Raw genomic sequence first — 18,393 nt, forward strand, 5'->3', positions numbered from 1 at the left:
ACTAATGAAGAATCAATAGTAGTGCAGCAATTGATTAGAGTATATGGGGTCAGAGAAGGAGAAACATTCAGATAAAAATGTTGACAGTAGTTATGCAACATGAATGTATTTAGACTTCCCTTTACGTTACGGTCGTAAATTATATTTAACTTGAGTTTTTTCTGAAGTGAGCAATCCACAAATTCCCACTTTCACCTTGCAATGCCAGACCCCAGACACTCCAATGTTTTATGCATCTGAGGAACCGCTGCGCATATGGAAAAGATCCATTTGTTCCCTTTGTTTCTATTATTCAACTTTGACTAACAGCAAAACACACAATGATTACAGCTTCATTATAAAGGCTATGTCATCACTTATTTCCTTGACTTCCCAGCACTTATGTGATCATTTCATCTTAGTTTCACTTCACTGTTTATTTCTGAATAGATAAAGCTGGACTTTAAAAAGGCAGCTTCGGTCACGGAAGATCATGGATTTCTTCTTGCTCTTGTGCCTTGATGATATCAGTGGTCCTCGATCTGTATATGTCCAGATCAAATCTGCTAAAATCATCTGCCACACATATCTACTCACATATTTTTCTAGTGAGAAAAAATCGATGCATTGCAATTCTCTCTCCAATGGTTCTGGATCGATTCTGAGCAGAGTTTTTAACCGCAGATGCACAATGTGTTTAAACACCCGTATTCTGCTTGCTTCCTTCTCCTCACACACACATACACCACTCAAACTTTCTGTAAAATAATCTTTCTTATTGTACGGGTCTGTGGAATGCTTGATTCTGATTGGTCAATAGCGCCATCCAGTGGTATGTTATTCCCCGATAACAACCGCTGAAAACAGAAACACAGGCTCATCCGGGTCACTGAAGTCAGCAGCGCTTTACGCTTGCTAGGAACGTTTTTTTCTCATGGAAGTTTTGCATTTGGTGAGCTTATAAAATATTAAAACTCAATATTTTGTGTACAGTTATTTATGTCATCCAGTATCGTGGACTCGCTCTCTCTTGTTTCGTACAAACGCAGCTGCTGCCATTTTGCTACTATTGTTTTGTACACTGTTGGATTATAAGATACAAACAGGTGAGATTTTAACAATGTCTTTACTTACTTTTCTGGGCCAGCAATTTTCGATCCCTTAGAAGCCTATGGAGGAGTTATCCAGGTCTCAGATTTAATAAAAAATATCTTAATTTGTGTTCCGAAGATGAACGAAAGTCTTACAGGGTTCGAACAACATGAGGGTGAGTAATTACTGACAGAATTTTCATTTTTGGGTGAACTAACCCTTTAATGTCATGATTCTGCCTTCTTGTCTCTATTTTCCCTGGTCTTGAGGCAGGATCATGACAGGCCCATGTTTTATGTGCAAGCACATGGCCATTTGTTTGGGGCATGTGTTTGTGTTGTCTCGTTCCTTGCCCCGCCCCCCTTGTTATCCTCGTTTTGTCATCATTGCTTTACCCTTGTCACCTGTTTCCCTCATTAGTTTCTCCCTATTTAATCCCCTTGTGTTTCCTGTCCTGTGCCGGTTCATTGTTAATCATTGTGATTCCAACCTGAGTGTTTCATGTTATCTACTATCATTCATTATGAGACTTTGTTCACTGTGAGTACCCTGTCAAGAGAGAGTTCTGTTTCTGTATTAGCTGTTTATTTGTAGTCAAGTTTTGTCAAGTCATAGTTCAGTTTAGTCACTTGTAGTCCTGTCTTGTCTTGTTTTGCCCCCTCGTGGGCTTTGTTTTCCCCGTTATTTGAATAAAATAAACCGTGTGTGTCCTGCAATCTGTCTGCGATTGGGTTCATCCTTCAACCACATAACAGAATGAACCGGCCAAAACCGAACCCAGCAGACAGTGTGTCTCTTCTCATGTGGCAGTCGGAGCTCCGGGAACAATGGTGGTTGTCCTCGCCACCTTCTGCCAAGCTTCCTGTGATCCCTGAGGGTCGTTTGCTAGCCGTCGCTACACTTGGGGACCAACCCAGTCCTGCCGCGACTCCTGAGACACCTTCCACATCCATAAGTCTTCATGGTAAGCGTGGAAGGCACCCGTCGTGGGAGTCAGCATCGGAGTCTTCCTGCCCGGAGTCCTCCTCGCCTGCGCTGGGCTCCCCAGTTCCTGTAACGGTTCCTGCTTCACCTCCCTCTCCTGTCACCAGTCCGTCCATGGCATCTGCTCCGCGGCCAAGGAGAGAAAGAAGAGGAGAAAGGGAACCTCTCGTACTTCATCTCAGGCTGTTCCAGAGCCCGCTACTGCAAGCGCTGTTCCATGCGCTGTTCCAGAGCCCGCTACTGCATGCGCTGTTCCAGAGCCCGCTACTGCATGCGCTGTTCCAGAGCCCGCTACTGCATGCGCTGTTCCAGAGCCCGCTACTGCATGCGCTGTTCCAGAGCCCGCTACTGCATGCGCTGTTCCAGAGCCCGCTACTGCATGCGCTGTTCCAGAGCCCGCTACTGCATGCGCTGTTCCAGAGCCCGCTACTGCATGCGCTGTTACAGAGCCCGCTACTGCAAGCGCTGTTCCAGAGCCCGCTACTGCAGGCGCTGTTACAGAGCCCGCTACTGCAAGCGCTGTCCCAGGGCCCGCTACTGCAGGCGCTGTTCCAGAGCCCGCTACTGCAAGCGCTGTCCCAGGGCCCGCTACTGCAAGCACCGTTCCCGAGTCTGCAGTCGTGAGTGCTGCAGAGAGAGCAGCGGCCGATTCAGCTGCTGAAGCTGTCTTACGGTCGGTTTCTGCTCATCAAAAGATGCCTGTCCTCGTCGCTGCCGAAACATTGTCTGAGTACCTTAAACGTCTTGTCCAGATTCTTGAAGTCCCCGTCAAGTCAGTCATGTCTTGTCCTGAGTCCACTGATTCTAAGAGCACCGTGAGCGCCGTACCCCAGTCAGCTGCCGTGAGCGCCGTACCCCAGTCAGCTGCCGTGAGCGCCGTACCCCAGTCAGCTGCCGTGAGCGCCGTACCCCAGTCAGCTGCCGTGAGCGCCGTACCCCAGTCAGCTGCCGTGAGCGCCGTACCCCAGTCAGCTGCCGACGACGATCTCCCCGATTCAGAGATGGGGAGCGATGATACTGAGCAGTCTTCGGGGAGCTCTGTTCTTGCTTTTGCTCCACAGTCACCCGCAGTATCCCCTGCCTTGTTTCCTGTTGTGTCGCCTCCTGTGTCCCCCGTCAAGATTCCTGTCCTGCCACCTTCTGTTTCTGTTCATGTGTCAGATTCCACCCCTGTCAGACTGCCTAGTGTTTCCCCTAGCACCCCTATCATTTCCCAGCCTCAGACTGTTTCCCCCCAAGTCATCTCCTCATGTGTCTCCAGTCAAGTCCCCCCGGATTCCCTGTCCTCAGTCCTCGCCACGGAGGCCCAAGACCCCCAGTCCTCCCATCCACCCTGGACTGCCCCCTAAGGACTTTGTGTTTCCCCCCAGTCCTCCCATCCACCCTGGACTGCCCCCCAAGGACTTTGTGTTTCCTCCACCTCCTTTGCCTTGTTTATTGTTTTTGATTTTTCACCCTAATCCTGTCATTGTTTATTCATGTTTGCCGTTGTTGTTGTTTGTCATGTTTTGTTGGTTTGTGTCCTTGTCTCAGTCTGTCATGTCACGTGTTTAGTGTTCCCTTAGGGAGCGTCTGGAAGCCGCTCCTTAAGGGAGGGGTTCTGTCATGATTCTGCCTTCTTGTCTCTGATTTTCCCTGGTCTTGAGGCAGGATCATGACAGGCCCATGTTTTATGTGCAAGCACATGGCCATATTTTTGGGCCATGTGCTTGTGTTGTCTCGTTCCTTGCCCCGCCCCCCTTGTTATCCTCGTTTTGTCATCATTGCTTTACCCTTGTCACCTGTTTCCCTCATTAGTTTCTCCCTATTTAATCCCCTTGTGTTTCCTGTCCTGTGCCGGTTCATTGTTAATCATTGTGATTCCAACCTGAGTGTTTCATGTTATCTACTATCATTCATTATGAGACTTTGTTCACTGTGAGTACCCTGTCAAGAGAGAGTTCTGTTTCTGTATTAGCTGTTTATTTGTAGTCAAGTTTTGTCAAGTCATAGTTCAGTTTAGTCACTTGTAGTCCTGTCTTGTCTTGTTTTGCCCCCTCGTGGGCTTTGTTTTCCCCGTTATTTGTATAAAATAAACCTTGTGTGTCCTGCAATCTGTCTGCGATTGGGTTCATCCTTCAACCACATAACATTTAAACCCTGTTAATTGCTGCTTGCAGCTATATTTATCATTTTAACTGTAGTGTGTTATTCATTATTACACTTAAAGTTATATAATTTAAATGTGCTAATTTGCAACTTCAAATGTTTAATTACAAATATATTTAAATGCATGACATACAAGTTTAAATAATAATAACATGAAAAAGTATATTTTAGTTTACTATAAATGTCAGTACATTCGACAGTACACATTAACCATATTTCACAGAAAATAGAAGTAATTATGAAGTTAAATATAAAAATATACTTAAGTGTGTCAAAAAAGCACTCAAAATCAACTAGTTGTATTTAATATAAATTTTAACAATGAAACATTTTCATTTGATTATAAATCACATTAAGTGTTCGAAAACATTACATTCAGTTTGCACTTAAGTATGTTCTTTTAATTATAATATAATATTTTTATTATGATAAAGTATGCTAAGGTGTACTCAGAATAGTTCATTCCTAATCTCTCTCTGTCTTCATTTCATAGATCATAGAGGATGGGCTGTGTGCAATGTAAGGACAAAGAGGCTGCTAAGTTAACAGAGGACCGGGACACCAGCTTGTCTCAGAGCGGAGTAGGTTATCGATATGGTGTTGACCCCACGCCACAGCATTACCCCAGCTTCAGTGGGGTCACTGGGGTCGCCGCCATTCCCAACTACAACAACTTCCATGCCACTGGGGTCACGCAGGGAGTGACTGTCTTCGGAGGGGTCAACACAGCAACACACCAAGGAACGCTCCGCACGCGAGGTGGCACAGGTAACACACACTTCATTAAAATGGAAACGTTTCTGAATATCAAAGTTACTTTGTTTCTCAGGCTCTGAATTTTTGTCTGCCTCCATAGTTGCCAAACTTCTTAAAAACATCTAATTCGTTGACCTGAGAATTGATAAAGTGAAAAGCTGTTTGAACAAGGAAATCTGAACATCAAATATTGATGCCTCAGCTGAAATACAGGAGGAGTAAACTTCCGTTTTATAATTTATTATTTATTAAAATATTGAGTGCAGCATCATATCTCAGTGCCCATATTTATTGGTGGCCAAAAAAAGTGTGCATTTTTAAAGACTTCATGAAATTACTATTAAAAATAAAGTTTCTTTATTGCTATCTTTGGTTCCTTGAAAAAACGTTAACTTCCTCAGAAGACTTTTTTCCTACACCCCATGATGCTTTGTGCAAATTATTGGAGTATCTTCTTTTAAACTGTAAACAATCAGCGAAAGGTTCACTCTATCAACACAATAAGGTTTTTTTTTGTTTTTTTTTTACTGGGTACAACGAGATCTATTCACCCTTCAACCATCAAACATTAAAAAGAAACTTACAAATTAATATAACAGACCATGAATAACCCCAGAAGCTTGATTCTTTCCGCAGCAATAATATGGATGGGTTAAATGTCACTGTAGTAATATAGTATGTCTAGATTATGTAACATACGTTGCCTTAATCAAAAATGTTCATTAACTTTAGTATTGATTGATAATATTTCAAAGTGCTTTCCGCCATTTTGACGGACAATAAAACTTTAATTTTATTCTAGTTAACACTGTTTATAGGGATTAGAAGTGAAAAGGGAAGACAATTGCATTAAAGCATCTGTGTGAAAACAAACCTGGAGACAAGGATTTGAGGAGAAAAACTGAGAGATTCTTAGTGCATTTCAGTGAATTATTCATGGAAAATATTGTAAATTAAATCGGGAGAGCAGAACACAAAAGCGCAGTACTTTGTCTTTTGTTGTTTTCATATTGTTACAGTTGAATACAAAGAAAAAAAAAGAAAATAATTAAGAGGAAAATAATGTAGCGACTGAAAATAGCTCTTGTTATAGATATTCTTATATCATGTCACATTAAAATATCAAGCGTTATGTTATCCTTATGATATCTAACAGCTAATTCTGTCAACCTTCTGATGTCTGAAAATAAAATCTGAAGAAAATTGACAGCATATTCAATCAAACTGATGGATAAGTATCATTTGCAGTGCAACCTTATAATTTGCATTTAAAGGCACAATATGTAACTTTTTTGCTTTAAAAATAGCAAACATCACTATATCTATGTTATATTTTTTTTTTAGTTGTGTACTTACATTATCCCGACTGTTTCCAACAACTTTCAAACCAGGAGAAATTTTAATTTAATTCGAAGACACGGCACGTTTCTTTATTTCCGTTTTGTCGCAGTCAATGGCGTCATATCCGCGTTGTCCCTGGTTTCCGCTCGTACTGCCATGGTAACCAGAGCTATGAACCAGAGCCCTCTGATAGTAACCAAGGCGACAGACGTGGACAATGTAGTTCGCAATGTCTATTTGCACGCTGTTGTTGTTTCGTTCAAACATTATGGACCATGGCAAGCAGACTTTGGATAAAAAAGGAGAACTAAAACGAGAATCAATATCAGCGCGGTGTTTTCGAGATGCCGAGAGCTCCCATAGACAGTATATAAACGAAAGCTCCACGTCCGAGACTTCGACCGCTCCTACATGTACTTTATTAAACAGTTGAGCACATTTACATAAAACTAATCAATGTTATATAGTTCAACAATGATAAAATGTTAGAATATGATCTGTATGTTATTCTAATGTTGATCTATCTTACTGCTAGTCTCATACAGACAAACTAACACATACATTTCAACACATTCAAATGCAGTTTAGTGTGATAGTGTAGTGTTAGACCAAATGAAACAGCGCTGCGTTACCACACAAGTTTAATTTGTCTAAAAAGCTGACCTGTGAGTTGTAATTCTGCACTCGTGTGTAGTTCGGTGGAATGAAATGTCCATATTCCTTTTATATCCGCGGGACTCCGCGGGACGCTTGTGGAGCTTATAGCCGCGGGACGCTTGTGGAGCTGATAGCTGTCTCTTAGCAATCCCGAACTGCTTCATATCACAGTCGTGATAAAACATTGATGTATTCAGTCATCCATAAACATTATTAGATCGGTCGGCTTGACGTTGACGACAAGATCCATAATTCTTAGCAAATGTTGCGTCATCAAACTATGCCTTTGTTATTGTAAAGAGGTTAGCGACCCCTAGTGGAGAAAAAATTCCATACTGTACGTTTAACGTTATCAAACAGCTAATAATGTGTTGCTAATGTTACACAAACCATGTTCCCGTTCACCATCTCAGAGTCAGACAGCTGCCAAATCAGCATCCTTAGAAACGCTTTGAACAACTCAGATCGTCAGTGGAGAAAGGTATATAGTTCATCATAACATCGTAATATGCATCATGTAATATGCAATAATATTCTACAGAACTGGTGCAAACTGCTGTATGACAACCAAAAAAACGAATTTTAAAAAGCATTTAAGTATTCAAATTTTAGATGTTTACTAAGATTTTTCTATTATCTATTGAATCCCACAATAATATTTCAAATATAAGTAAGCTTAATATATATAAAATCATAATTTATTGGATACTTTCAATTGGGAGGTGGCTGTCCCGAACCCTAACCCCTAAATTTCAACTTGTGAAAATGATAATGAAATATATATTTTTTTTTTTTCCATTGTTGTTTTTAAAAATATCTTTTTGATTTTCTTTTAAAAAGTAAAGTAAAAAAAAAAGTAAATATTTTTATTTTATTTTTTTTTAAATCATGAAACTTTATGTAAAAAAATGTGTCCCTCATTTTCATGTCACTACCAAAACAGTGTGTGTTTTAGTCCATTGGCTGATTCTGATTTTAACCACACCCCTACATTTTTGATCTGGAAATATTCCTTTGTCCCTCTCTCTCATAGCCTCTCTTTCATTGTAGATATGTACCATCATTTTGAGGGAAATGTGTTCAAAAGTCTGAAAATCTGTGTGTAACTTTAAGGGACGTCACTACCAAACTTTGCAAACTTTTTTGGGTGTAATTCCATAAAATTTAGTTTTTATGTGTGTACAGCTGTTCAGAACTATGCTCGGTAACCATGTGCTGGCTATCATCTTTGAACTAGGCTCAAAAGTATCTTAAATTGTCACTACCGAAACAAGCACTACCGAAACGTGGTGTAGTTTCGCTTGTGACATCATGTTTTTTTTTAGTGTTATTCGATAAAATTTAGTTTGTGTGTGTGTACAACTGTTCAGAACTGTGCTAGTTAACCATGTGCTGATTAGCATCTTTGAGTTAAGCTCAAAAGTATCTAAAATTGTCACCATCGAAACAGTCATGACCGAAACATGCCATCATTGTTTTGGTAGTGACAAAAGGGAACACATAATAATTTTTCTGGGGGAAATAAACAAACATGTTGTACAGTTATGCAAATCATTAGTATCTTGGCATGTTTTAGTAGTGTTTAAGTATGCGAGTTAAAAGTCTGTAGTGTGATGTGGTCACTTACCCTAGAAATCCAGAGTTCTCGCGAGAGCACAATTTGAATTTGTTCAGTGAGTTACTCTGGCATTGAGTAATGATGCTCATTAAAGGGGTGATAGAATGATTTTATAGGTTATTTCACACTCTGTACCTCTGTACAGATAAAGCGTTGTCGGGATGATTCCGGTTCGCTTGGCTACGCGGAAGCGATAGAAATTCTGTATTATAAATTTTAAGGCCAGACAAGTAGTTTGTTGAGGGTTGATTTGTAGGGAAGGACTACACGCCTGCGCACATATTCTCAAACGTGCATACCTATAGACTGAACTCGTAATACGCATGTGCACGCCATCAGTGTTCTCACAGGTTCGCGTTTTTGAAGTTTGCGCAGAAGGAACTTAAGAGTTTTCTGTTAAAACGGTGTCGTGTTAGCGGCCCCTAAGTTAATAACTAATGATCGTTGCGACTGAAGTGAATCAATCAAAACTAACTTTAGCTGGACAATAACACTATTCTTGAGCTGCTGTAAAGCCAAAACAATCTCTGTTACTTTAATTTCCTATTATCAAAGTAAAGAAGCTTTGGAACAATCTACATTGTTAAAAGCGCTATATAAATGAAGATGACTTGACTTGACTTGACACTGTTCATTAAGATATCCAAATAGGGTATGTAACATTGGTTGGGCTGAAAATGCCCTGGTGGCTCTTTTATACGCCCTAATGCAACCCTCAGAAATAGCCCCAGAATGAAACGAGCGGCCCATATACATCATTCACCCGCTATATTGATAAATGTACCAGATTTTTCATATTAACAGAAAAATATACCGGGATAACCTGGCTTCTCTTGAGACTCCCCTGTTCCACAGTTAATGATTTGCTAAAGCCCATCCGCTCATTGACCTAAATGGTTACAAGATAGTTTGTGACGTCAGAAACACCAGCGATTTCAAACCGCGTTTTTGAGACTGTTTTTGGTTCACTGGAGTTTTAAGGAGAAAAATAACTTATGAATTTGCACATGGTTTGTCTTAAAGGGTTGACTTCACTTCACTTCCTGCTCAGCTACTGTTCGGACGCTCTTGCTTACTGCTCCGCGCTTTGCTCTATCGCTTTTACATTTTATCTCCTATTTTTTTAGGGCCCGAGCACCGATGGTGTGAGGACCCTCTTGGAATTGCTCTGTTTATTATTATTATTATTATTCTTCTCCGCATTTAATTGCATTTTTGAGGGCCTAAACATGCTCGAAAACTCACGAAACTTTGCACACGCGTCAAAACTGGCGAAAATTGACATCTGATATAGGTTTCAGAATTGGACGGGGCAAAATGGCTCGATAGCGCCACCTATAAAAGTTCAACGGAGTGCGCCTCCCGCAACGTTCCACGTACGTGCACGAAATTCGGTACATACATGTAATGACCTAATACCTACAAAAAAGTCTCTTGGAGCATAGCCCTAAACACAACAGGAAGTCAGCCATTTTGAACTTCCTCCCAGATTTTTGTGCAGTTTTTGACATTTTCAGGCCTCGTACTTTAACGAACTCCTCCTACAGTTTTAATCTGATCATCTTCAAATTTGGTGAGTGTAATCTTAAGGCCTTTGCGATGTTAAATTGCGAAGATCTTGAGTTTTCGTCGAAGGGCGGGTCCTCGGCGGCCTGACAAATTTTGATGTTTCGCCATGAAACAGGAAGTTGCTGTAACTCAGGCATGGAATGTCCAATCTGCCCCAAACTTCACACATTTGATAAGAGTTCTGTCCTGAACACATGACCATGCTCATATTCAGTTATAGTCATAGCGCCACCTGCTGGCAACAGGAAGTGACATGTTTAACACTGTTATGGACTCCTAATAACATATAAAAAAGTGCCAGCAAGTGCTAAACATGCTAACAACATACTAGAAGCATGCTAAAACATGCTAGCAAACTCTTAGCTAAGTGCTAAAGCATGCTATTATTGCAATTAAATAGGAATTTGCTGTAACTCAGGCATGGAATGTCCAATCTGCCCCAAACTTCACACTTTTGATAAGCGTTCTGTCCTGAACATATCTACATGAGAATATTCAGTTATAGTAATAGCGCCACCTACTGGTAACAGGAAGTGTCATGTTTAACACGTTGATGCCATTCTAGCAACATGTTAAAAATGCCATTGACTTCTAAACATGCTAGAAACATGTTAAAACATGCTAGCAATACTTAGCTAAGTGCTAAAGCATGCTAATTCAATGAAACAGGATGTTGTTGTTACTCAAGAAGGCAATGTCCAATCTGCGCCAAACTTCACACTTTTAATAAACGTTCTGTCCTGAACACATGACCATGCTCATATTCAGTTACAGTCATAGTGCCACCTGCTGGCAACAGGAAATGACATGTTAAACACTGTTGTGGACATATAAAAACATATAAAAAAAGTGCCAGAAAGTGCTAAACATGCTAACAACATACTAGAAACATGCTAAAACATGCTAGCAAACACTTAGCTAAGTGTTAAAGCATGCTATTGCTGCAATTAAATAGGAATTTGCTGTAACACAGGCATGGAATGTCCAATCTGCCCCAAACTTCACACGTTTGATAAGAGTCATGGCCTGAACACATCTACATGAGAATATTCAGTTATAGTAATAGCGCCACCTGCTGTCAACAGGAAGTGACATGTTTAACACTGTTGTGGTCTCCTAATAACATATATAAAAGAGCCAGCAAGTGCTAAACAGGTTAGCAACATACTAGAAACATGCTAGCAAACACTTAGCTAAGTGCTAAAGCATGCTATTACTGCAATTAAATAGGAATTTGCTGTAACTCAGGCATGGAATGTCCAATCTGCCCCAAACTTCACATGTTTGATAAGAATCATGGCCTGAACACATGTCTATGCTCAAATTCAGTTATAGTAATAGCGCCACCTACTGGCAACAGGAAGTGACATGTTTAACACGTTGATGCCGTTCTAGCAACATGTTAAAAATGCCATTGAGTTCTAAACATGCTAGAAACATATTAAAACATGCTAGCAATACTTAGCTAAGTGCTAAAGCATGCTAATTCAATGAAACAGGACTTTGTTGTTACTCAAGAAGGCAATGTACAATCTACCCCAAACGTCACATGTTTGATAAGAGTTATCTCTTGAACACATGTCCATGCTCATATTCAGTTATAGTCATAGCGCCACCTGCTGGCAACAGGAAGTGACGTTTAACACTGTTCTTGACTCCTAATAACATATAAAAAAATGCCAGTAGGTGCTAAACATCCTACCAACATACTAGAGACATGCTAAAACATACTAGCAAACACTTAGCTAAGTGCTAAAGAATGATATTACTGCAATTAAATATGAATTTGCTGTAACTCAGGCATGGAATGTCCAATCTGCCCCAAACTTCACACTTTTGATAAGCGTTCTGTCCTGAACACATGACCATGCTTATATTCAGTTACAGTCATAGCGCCACCTGCTGGCAACAGGAAGTGACATGTTTAACACTGTTATGGACTCCTAATAACATATAAAAAAGTGCCAGCAAGTGTTAAACATGCTAACAACATACTAGAAACATGCTAAAACATGCTAGCAAACTCTTAGCCAAGTGCTAAAGCATGCTATTATTGCAATTAAATAGGAATTTGCTGTAACTCAGGCATGGAATGTCCAATCTGCCCCAAACTTCACACTTTTGATAAGAGTCATGGCCTGAACACATCTACATGAGAATGTTCAGTTATAGTAATAGCGCCACCAACTGGCAACAGGAAGTGACATGTTTAACACGTTGATGCCGTTCTAGCAACATGTTAAAAATGCCATTGAGTTCTAAACATGCTAGAAACATGTTAAAACATGCTTAAATGCTTAGCTAAGTTCTAAAGAATGCTAATTCAATGAAACATGACTTTGTTGTTACTCAAGAAGGCAATGTCCAATTTGCACCAAACTTCACACGTTTGATAAGAGTTCTGTCCTGAACACACATCCATGCTCATATTCAGTTATAGTCATAACGCCACCTACTGGCAACAGAAACTGACATGGTTAACACAGTAATGCAGTACTAACCACATAATTATTGTGTACTGAGCATGCTAGAAACAGACTAAACATGCTAGCAACACTTAGCTGAGTCATGAAGCATGCTATTATCACCATTATACAAAACATTTTGTAACTGACTTTGACATACTCTTACTATATATCCCTCCTTAAATGTACATTTCCCAACCATGCTCTGCCTTCCTAAAGCCACCGAGTGTTGATGGCACGGGTGCGAGGGCCCTTTCATCGCTGCTTGCAGCTTTAATTATATTTTATTTCCTTTATTTTATTTCCTTTTATCAAATAATTTTAACTTCAGCAAATCAGCACAGTGCTCATACGACAAAGTTTGGATTACTACAAAAATTGAGAATTCTTTTACCCGACCAGCTTACATTCCGGGAAAAGAAAACACAACTGCCTCAAGGATAAGAGAAAATGCCTTTTCTGGAATCTACTTGCTGCACCAACTGCCACAGACTTTTACAAAGGATTGCAGTTCTTGAAACAAAGTTACTTATGGGACCACCAAACCAGACGGAGCACACAACAGAGCTTCATCATGGACACCCTCAGCATACCGGTGAGTCCCATGAAATTAGTGCTCCTCGACAGGTAGAGAAACAAGCCGATCGACTTACAAATCGATGGCACAAACAGGGAGCGAGACCCAAAGGCACTCGAGACTAGGGATGTCCCGATACCACTTTTTCACTACCGATACCGATGCCGCAGCTTTGGCTATTTGCCGATACCGATATCAATCCGATATTTTAATTTTATTCTTGAACTAATACTAATAATAATAAAATATAATGGAAGCACTTTGCTCAATTAGCCACATAAAAACATCTCACTCAAATGGAGAACAAATACTTCTCCAGTATATAGTCCACAACAACAGTTGATAATGAAAGACTGCCAGCCTTTATTCAAAAGACCTTGAGATATGTTTGGTAACCTGAATGAATTTAAAATTAATTTGCTATATTTCAGATCAATATATTTGTTTCCTTAAAATTTTAATTAACCTTTAATTAACCCTTTATTCTCATCTGAATTATAAATAATTTATTTCTGTATAAAATAATACTACTTTTAAAAACACATTTGATTTTATTTTTTATTCAATGTAGAATGTGTAACTTAAAAATAAACAGATTAGTGCTCTGTTTTAGGACAAGAAATGAAAACCAATGCAATGATGAATGTCCAAAAGATGAGATCATTTTTGCTTTTAAACAGCGTGTGTGTGTGTGTGTGTGTGTGTGTGTGTGTGTGTGTGTGTGTGTGTGATTTTGGTTGGGTGACAGTTACAGTTTGACAAGAGTTGACAGTTTGACAAAAGCACAATGTTGTGTTTTACAGAAATATAAGTAGGCTAAACACTTTTTGCAGTTTTAATGATGTCCTGTATGAAAATGACGGCGTATGTTTTTATGTTTCCACTGTTCGATCGCGCACGTGCCTCTCTCTCTCTCTCTGACACACACACACACTCCAGCATTGCAATCTTGACATCGCAGCCTGTTCATTTTGCTGCGTCCACACCAAACGCGAATAGAGCGTCAAATTTGCGTCTATCGCGTCTAGTTCGATGCTTGAACAGTTTGAATCCATTCGCGCGTCCAAAGCGAATAGGACGCGCCGCGCGCGTATAATGATAAAGTGAGCGTTTGAAGCGATATAGACGCGCGTTCAGAGCTAAGGCGGGCTACAGATTAGGTGTCCCTAAAGAACCCGCATATGCGCGTATCTAACAGTAACGTTAGTTCCGTATTACATTAATTAATGTGCACGCGAGATTTATTTATTTTTATACCGTGTATTCTCTGTGTAAATCCATGCACCAAACGTACGTTCAGTACGAATACGTACCGTTCCACCCCTAGCTGCTAATGGGTATCGGATCATAGGTATCGGATAATTTTTTTTCTCCCCTCCGATATCCGATCTAGCGTTTTGGGCCAGTATCGGCACGATACCGATGCCGTGGATCGGATCGGGACATCCCTACTCGAGACATCAGATTGTCACGAGCAACACATATTGCCGCAGAAGCATCCTCTACCCCAGATACAGCTCTGACAAGGATTGCAAACACTGGTCTCCTACCACCGCCTACACATCTTGAGAACAGATTTGAAGTACTAAGGAATGTAAATGAGGAATCCCCAAACGTGATGAATGTGATCACACACGAACACAGACTGAATGGGTCAGTAGCTAACACTGATGCTAACTGGCGCTCAAGGTCGAGCAGACAGCGGCACTCAGCTCAGAGCGCAGCCGAGCCCAGGACTCTGATAGTGGGGGACTCCATAATCAGAAGCATTAGCAGCAGGGATACAACTACGTGCTGCCTTCCACAAGCAACAACTTCTGATGTAAACAGGGAACTTCAGAACATTCTGATGAAACATAAGACTGCAAATCGACTCATCATTCATGTGGGGAAGAATGATATTCATAAAGAGCAGTCAGAACTCCTTAAGAAGGATTTCCATGAACTTTTTGAAACACTTAAAAGACTGAAAGTTCAAACATTCATCAGTGGACCTCTCCCAGCAAGAGGAACAAACAGGTTTTCACGGTTGCTTGGGCTTAATACATGGCTGCAAAAAACCTGCAATATAAAAGGAGTGAACTTCATTGACAATTTCAATCTTTTCTGGAGTTAGAGACAACTGTTTCATCGGGATGGCCATCACCCAAACAAACTTGGTTCAAGAGTGTTAAAGGACAATATCTACTTCTCCCTCAATCATCCTTCTGCAGTGTGTGCCAATCCACTCAATCTGAACTGCACACACACACCTGGACACAGTATGAATGACCACGGGACTTCACTTCAGCAGCAAAATGGACATGATAACACCACTCCGCCACAACAACCCCTGCTCACGGACACAATCTCAGCTGAGCCCTGCCCACAGAGCTCACCACAGACAGACATATCAGAACTGCTTGAAGATTCAACACCCAAGGACGACTTCCTGGAAAACAGCCAGGGAAGCCAGGACAGCATATTACAGCCTCCGATAACACCAGAGCAACAGCCCCTTTCACCAGACACGTTAACCCTCTCCCCAGCATCGCCACTTCTGTGCTTCTCACAGAAAATGGAAGAACTGGTGCATGCTGGAACCAGACTATCCCACTCTTTTGCTGCAAGCCCCCAGATACCAACCAAAAAAAGACAGGCACCATTACCACCAAAGCCTGCGGGCCCAGCTCGCCCTCCCCCTCCTGTGAGAGCTCTTCGGCCTCTGCCACAACGCCAGGGCCCACACCCTCCTCCATCTGCTCGAGGTGAACCAAAAACAACTGATACCAGCTCTCAGTGATATGTGTCGGGTCCCCGTTTTGATAACAGTAACTTTCTCAAATGTTTACAGAACAAGCGGGAACCCAGTGTGCCTGTATCTTTCTCTATTGCTGTTCTATTACAAGATAGAAAGTCTAAGGCCTTCAATAGCCGTACAGCAAACCTAACTAATCTGGTGCCTATTACACGTCAAACTAAGATTGATGTGGGGAAAAGTAAGTCTGTTAAGTTAGCACTCTTTAACATCCGCTCACTTAAAAATAAATCACTTCTAGTCAACGACTTAATAACCACAAACAACCTGGATTTTATGCTTCTAAATGAAACATGGCTAGAAGACAGCTGCAGTGCAACAGTCCTCAATGAAGCAGCCCCTCCTAACTTTACTTTTATGAGTGTCTGCAGAGCTGTTAAGAGAGGTGGGGGTCTAGCTGCTCTTTTTAAAGATATCTATCAATGTAAGCAAATATCATTTGGGAATTACTTGTCTTTCGAATATCTGGGTATTGTGTTAAAAGGTGCTCCACGCATTTTACTTATCATTATTTACAGGCCTCCAAAATACTCTTCAGCCTTTGCTGAGGACTTTACAGAACTATTATCAACAATTACATCAGAGTTTGACTGTTTTGCCATTGCTGGAGATTTTAACATCCACATAGATAGTGCAGAAAACAACATGGCTAAAGAAATCAAAACTGTTTAAAAAACTTTTGATCTGACTCAGCATGTACATGGACCCACACACAATCGTGGACACACTCTATATTTACTTATCAGTAAGGGTCTAAACATTTCATCGATTGTTATTAAGGATGTAGCACTGTCTGATCATTTCTGTATTTTCTTTGATATATTGATCTCTCCTGCCATTGAAGCTAAATCTGTGTCTGTCAAGAAGAGATGCTTAAATGAGAACATCAGTGTACTATTTATGAAGGCTATATCCTTAACACCAAGTATATCTGCTGACTCTGTTGATTTTCTCCTTGATTCTTTTAACTCAAAAGTTAAAAGTGTAATTGATGATATTGCTCCTGTCAAAGTCAGGAAGAAGAATGGCAGACAAAAAGCACCTTGGAGAAACTCAACAGCAGTGCAAAATATGAAAAGACAATGCAGAAAAGTAGAGCGCATGTGGCGGAAGACAAAACTTGTAGTCCATTATAACATCTACAAAGACAGCCTTCATGCTTTTAATATGGAACTAGGCAAAGCTAGACAGACTTTCTTCTCAAATATTATAAACAGTAATTTAAACAACACACGCACTCCTTTTGCTACTGTAGAGAGACTGACAAACCCCCCAAGCCAGATTCCCAGTGAAATGCTCTCAGACAACAAGTGCAGTGAGTTTGCTTCTTTCTTCTCTGAGAAAATCAATAATATCAGAAAGGTGATCAGCACATCCTTGAGTTGCCCTGGGGTCAGAAAAAGACCCCAGGGCAAAATAACATTCCGCTTATCCTTTCAAATCTAGTGTGACCTCTGATTGGTTATGAGATTGCCAAGATGTATAAAGATGGATCATCACCATCACTTATGGCTTATGGTCTCAGACAGCTAAGTGTTGAATGTGAGCCCGTTGAGGCTGATTGTTTTACATTCCTGTCTAACTGAGTATGTGCTTAAAGGGTTACTTCAGGATTTAGCATTAAGCTTTGTATTAGTAGAAAACCTGTAGTATTTTCGAATTACCATGCTTTCCACCCTCATATCCCCCTGAGACAAGAGATTTATGTATTTTTTGTCTGGAAAAAATCCTCCGATGACGCAAAAATCGTCATTTTGCGTCATCGGAGGATTTTCTGGCCAGAGGCTAAAGACTACAGCCAGTAGATGGCGTTGTTCCGCATGTTTTCAGCCCGCCCATAGGAGGTGGGATCTCACTCACAGAATGTACACAGTGTCAGCCGTCTTTCTTTGGAAGCTAAGCTAGCAGGCTCTTGTTCTGTGGAGAAAGCTGAATAGTAGGAGAAAGCTGAGTAAGTAACCATCCTCCTTTTCCCGGACTTGTCCGGCGGGCGAGATCGTTCAAAATGTACGGGATTCAGCTTTTGCGTTCTGCGGTCGCTATTCCTTGTTTACATGCACACCTTTTGTTTCAACCTAACTGAATTCATTCCGATTGGTGAATCTGAATGTAGTGTTTACATGAACGCTAAACAAGTGATCGGTTGATGTGTGCGTTTTACCATTGCTAAGAAAAATTCCCGCTCCCCCGTGAGAGATGGGAGACCCGGCGCGTCTCAGTAATGATGTCACCGGCCTCGCGCTGTTCTCCCGCGGCCGTCAGCCTCGTCCTGCTCACCACAGTAAACATGATGAATGGCGACTGTAGAACGCAAAAGCCGAATCCCGGACATTTTGGACGATCTTTAAATCCCTCGCAAACTCATCACGTAGGCTAGCTTTGTTGTTTTAAACTGCGCACTCTTACCGGT

The 18,393-nt window shown here is 41.0% G+C and overlaps 1 protein-coding gene across 4 annotated transcripts in view; it reads left to right on the plus strand.

The window, feature by feature from the left end:
- Positions 1-18,393, plus strand: part of fynb (FYN proto-oncogene, Src family tyrosine kinase b) — a 137,978-nt gene that overhangs the window by 75,467 nt on the left and 44,118 nt on the right. For all 4 annotated transcript variants that reach the window (XM_079887744.1, XM_079887746.1, XM_079887745.1 and 1 more), the window contains exon 3: positions 4,697-4,971. In XM_079887744.1, coding sequence (XP_079743870.1) covers positions 4,707-4,971 — 265 coding nt within the window. In that variant the 5' untranslated portion in view covers positions 4,697-4,706. The remainder of the gene's footprint in view (positions 1-4,696; positions 4,972-18,393) is intronic.

This window comes from Squalius cephalus (genome assembly GCF_949319135.1).
Source record: "Squalius cephalus genome assembly, chromosome: 12".
Taxonomy (NCBI): Eukaryota; Metazoa; Chordata; class Actinopteri; order Cypriniformes; family Leuciscidae; genus Squalius; species Squalius cephalus.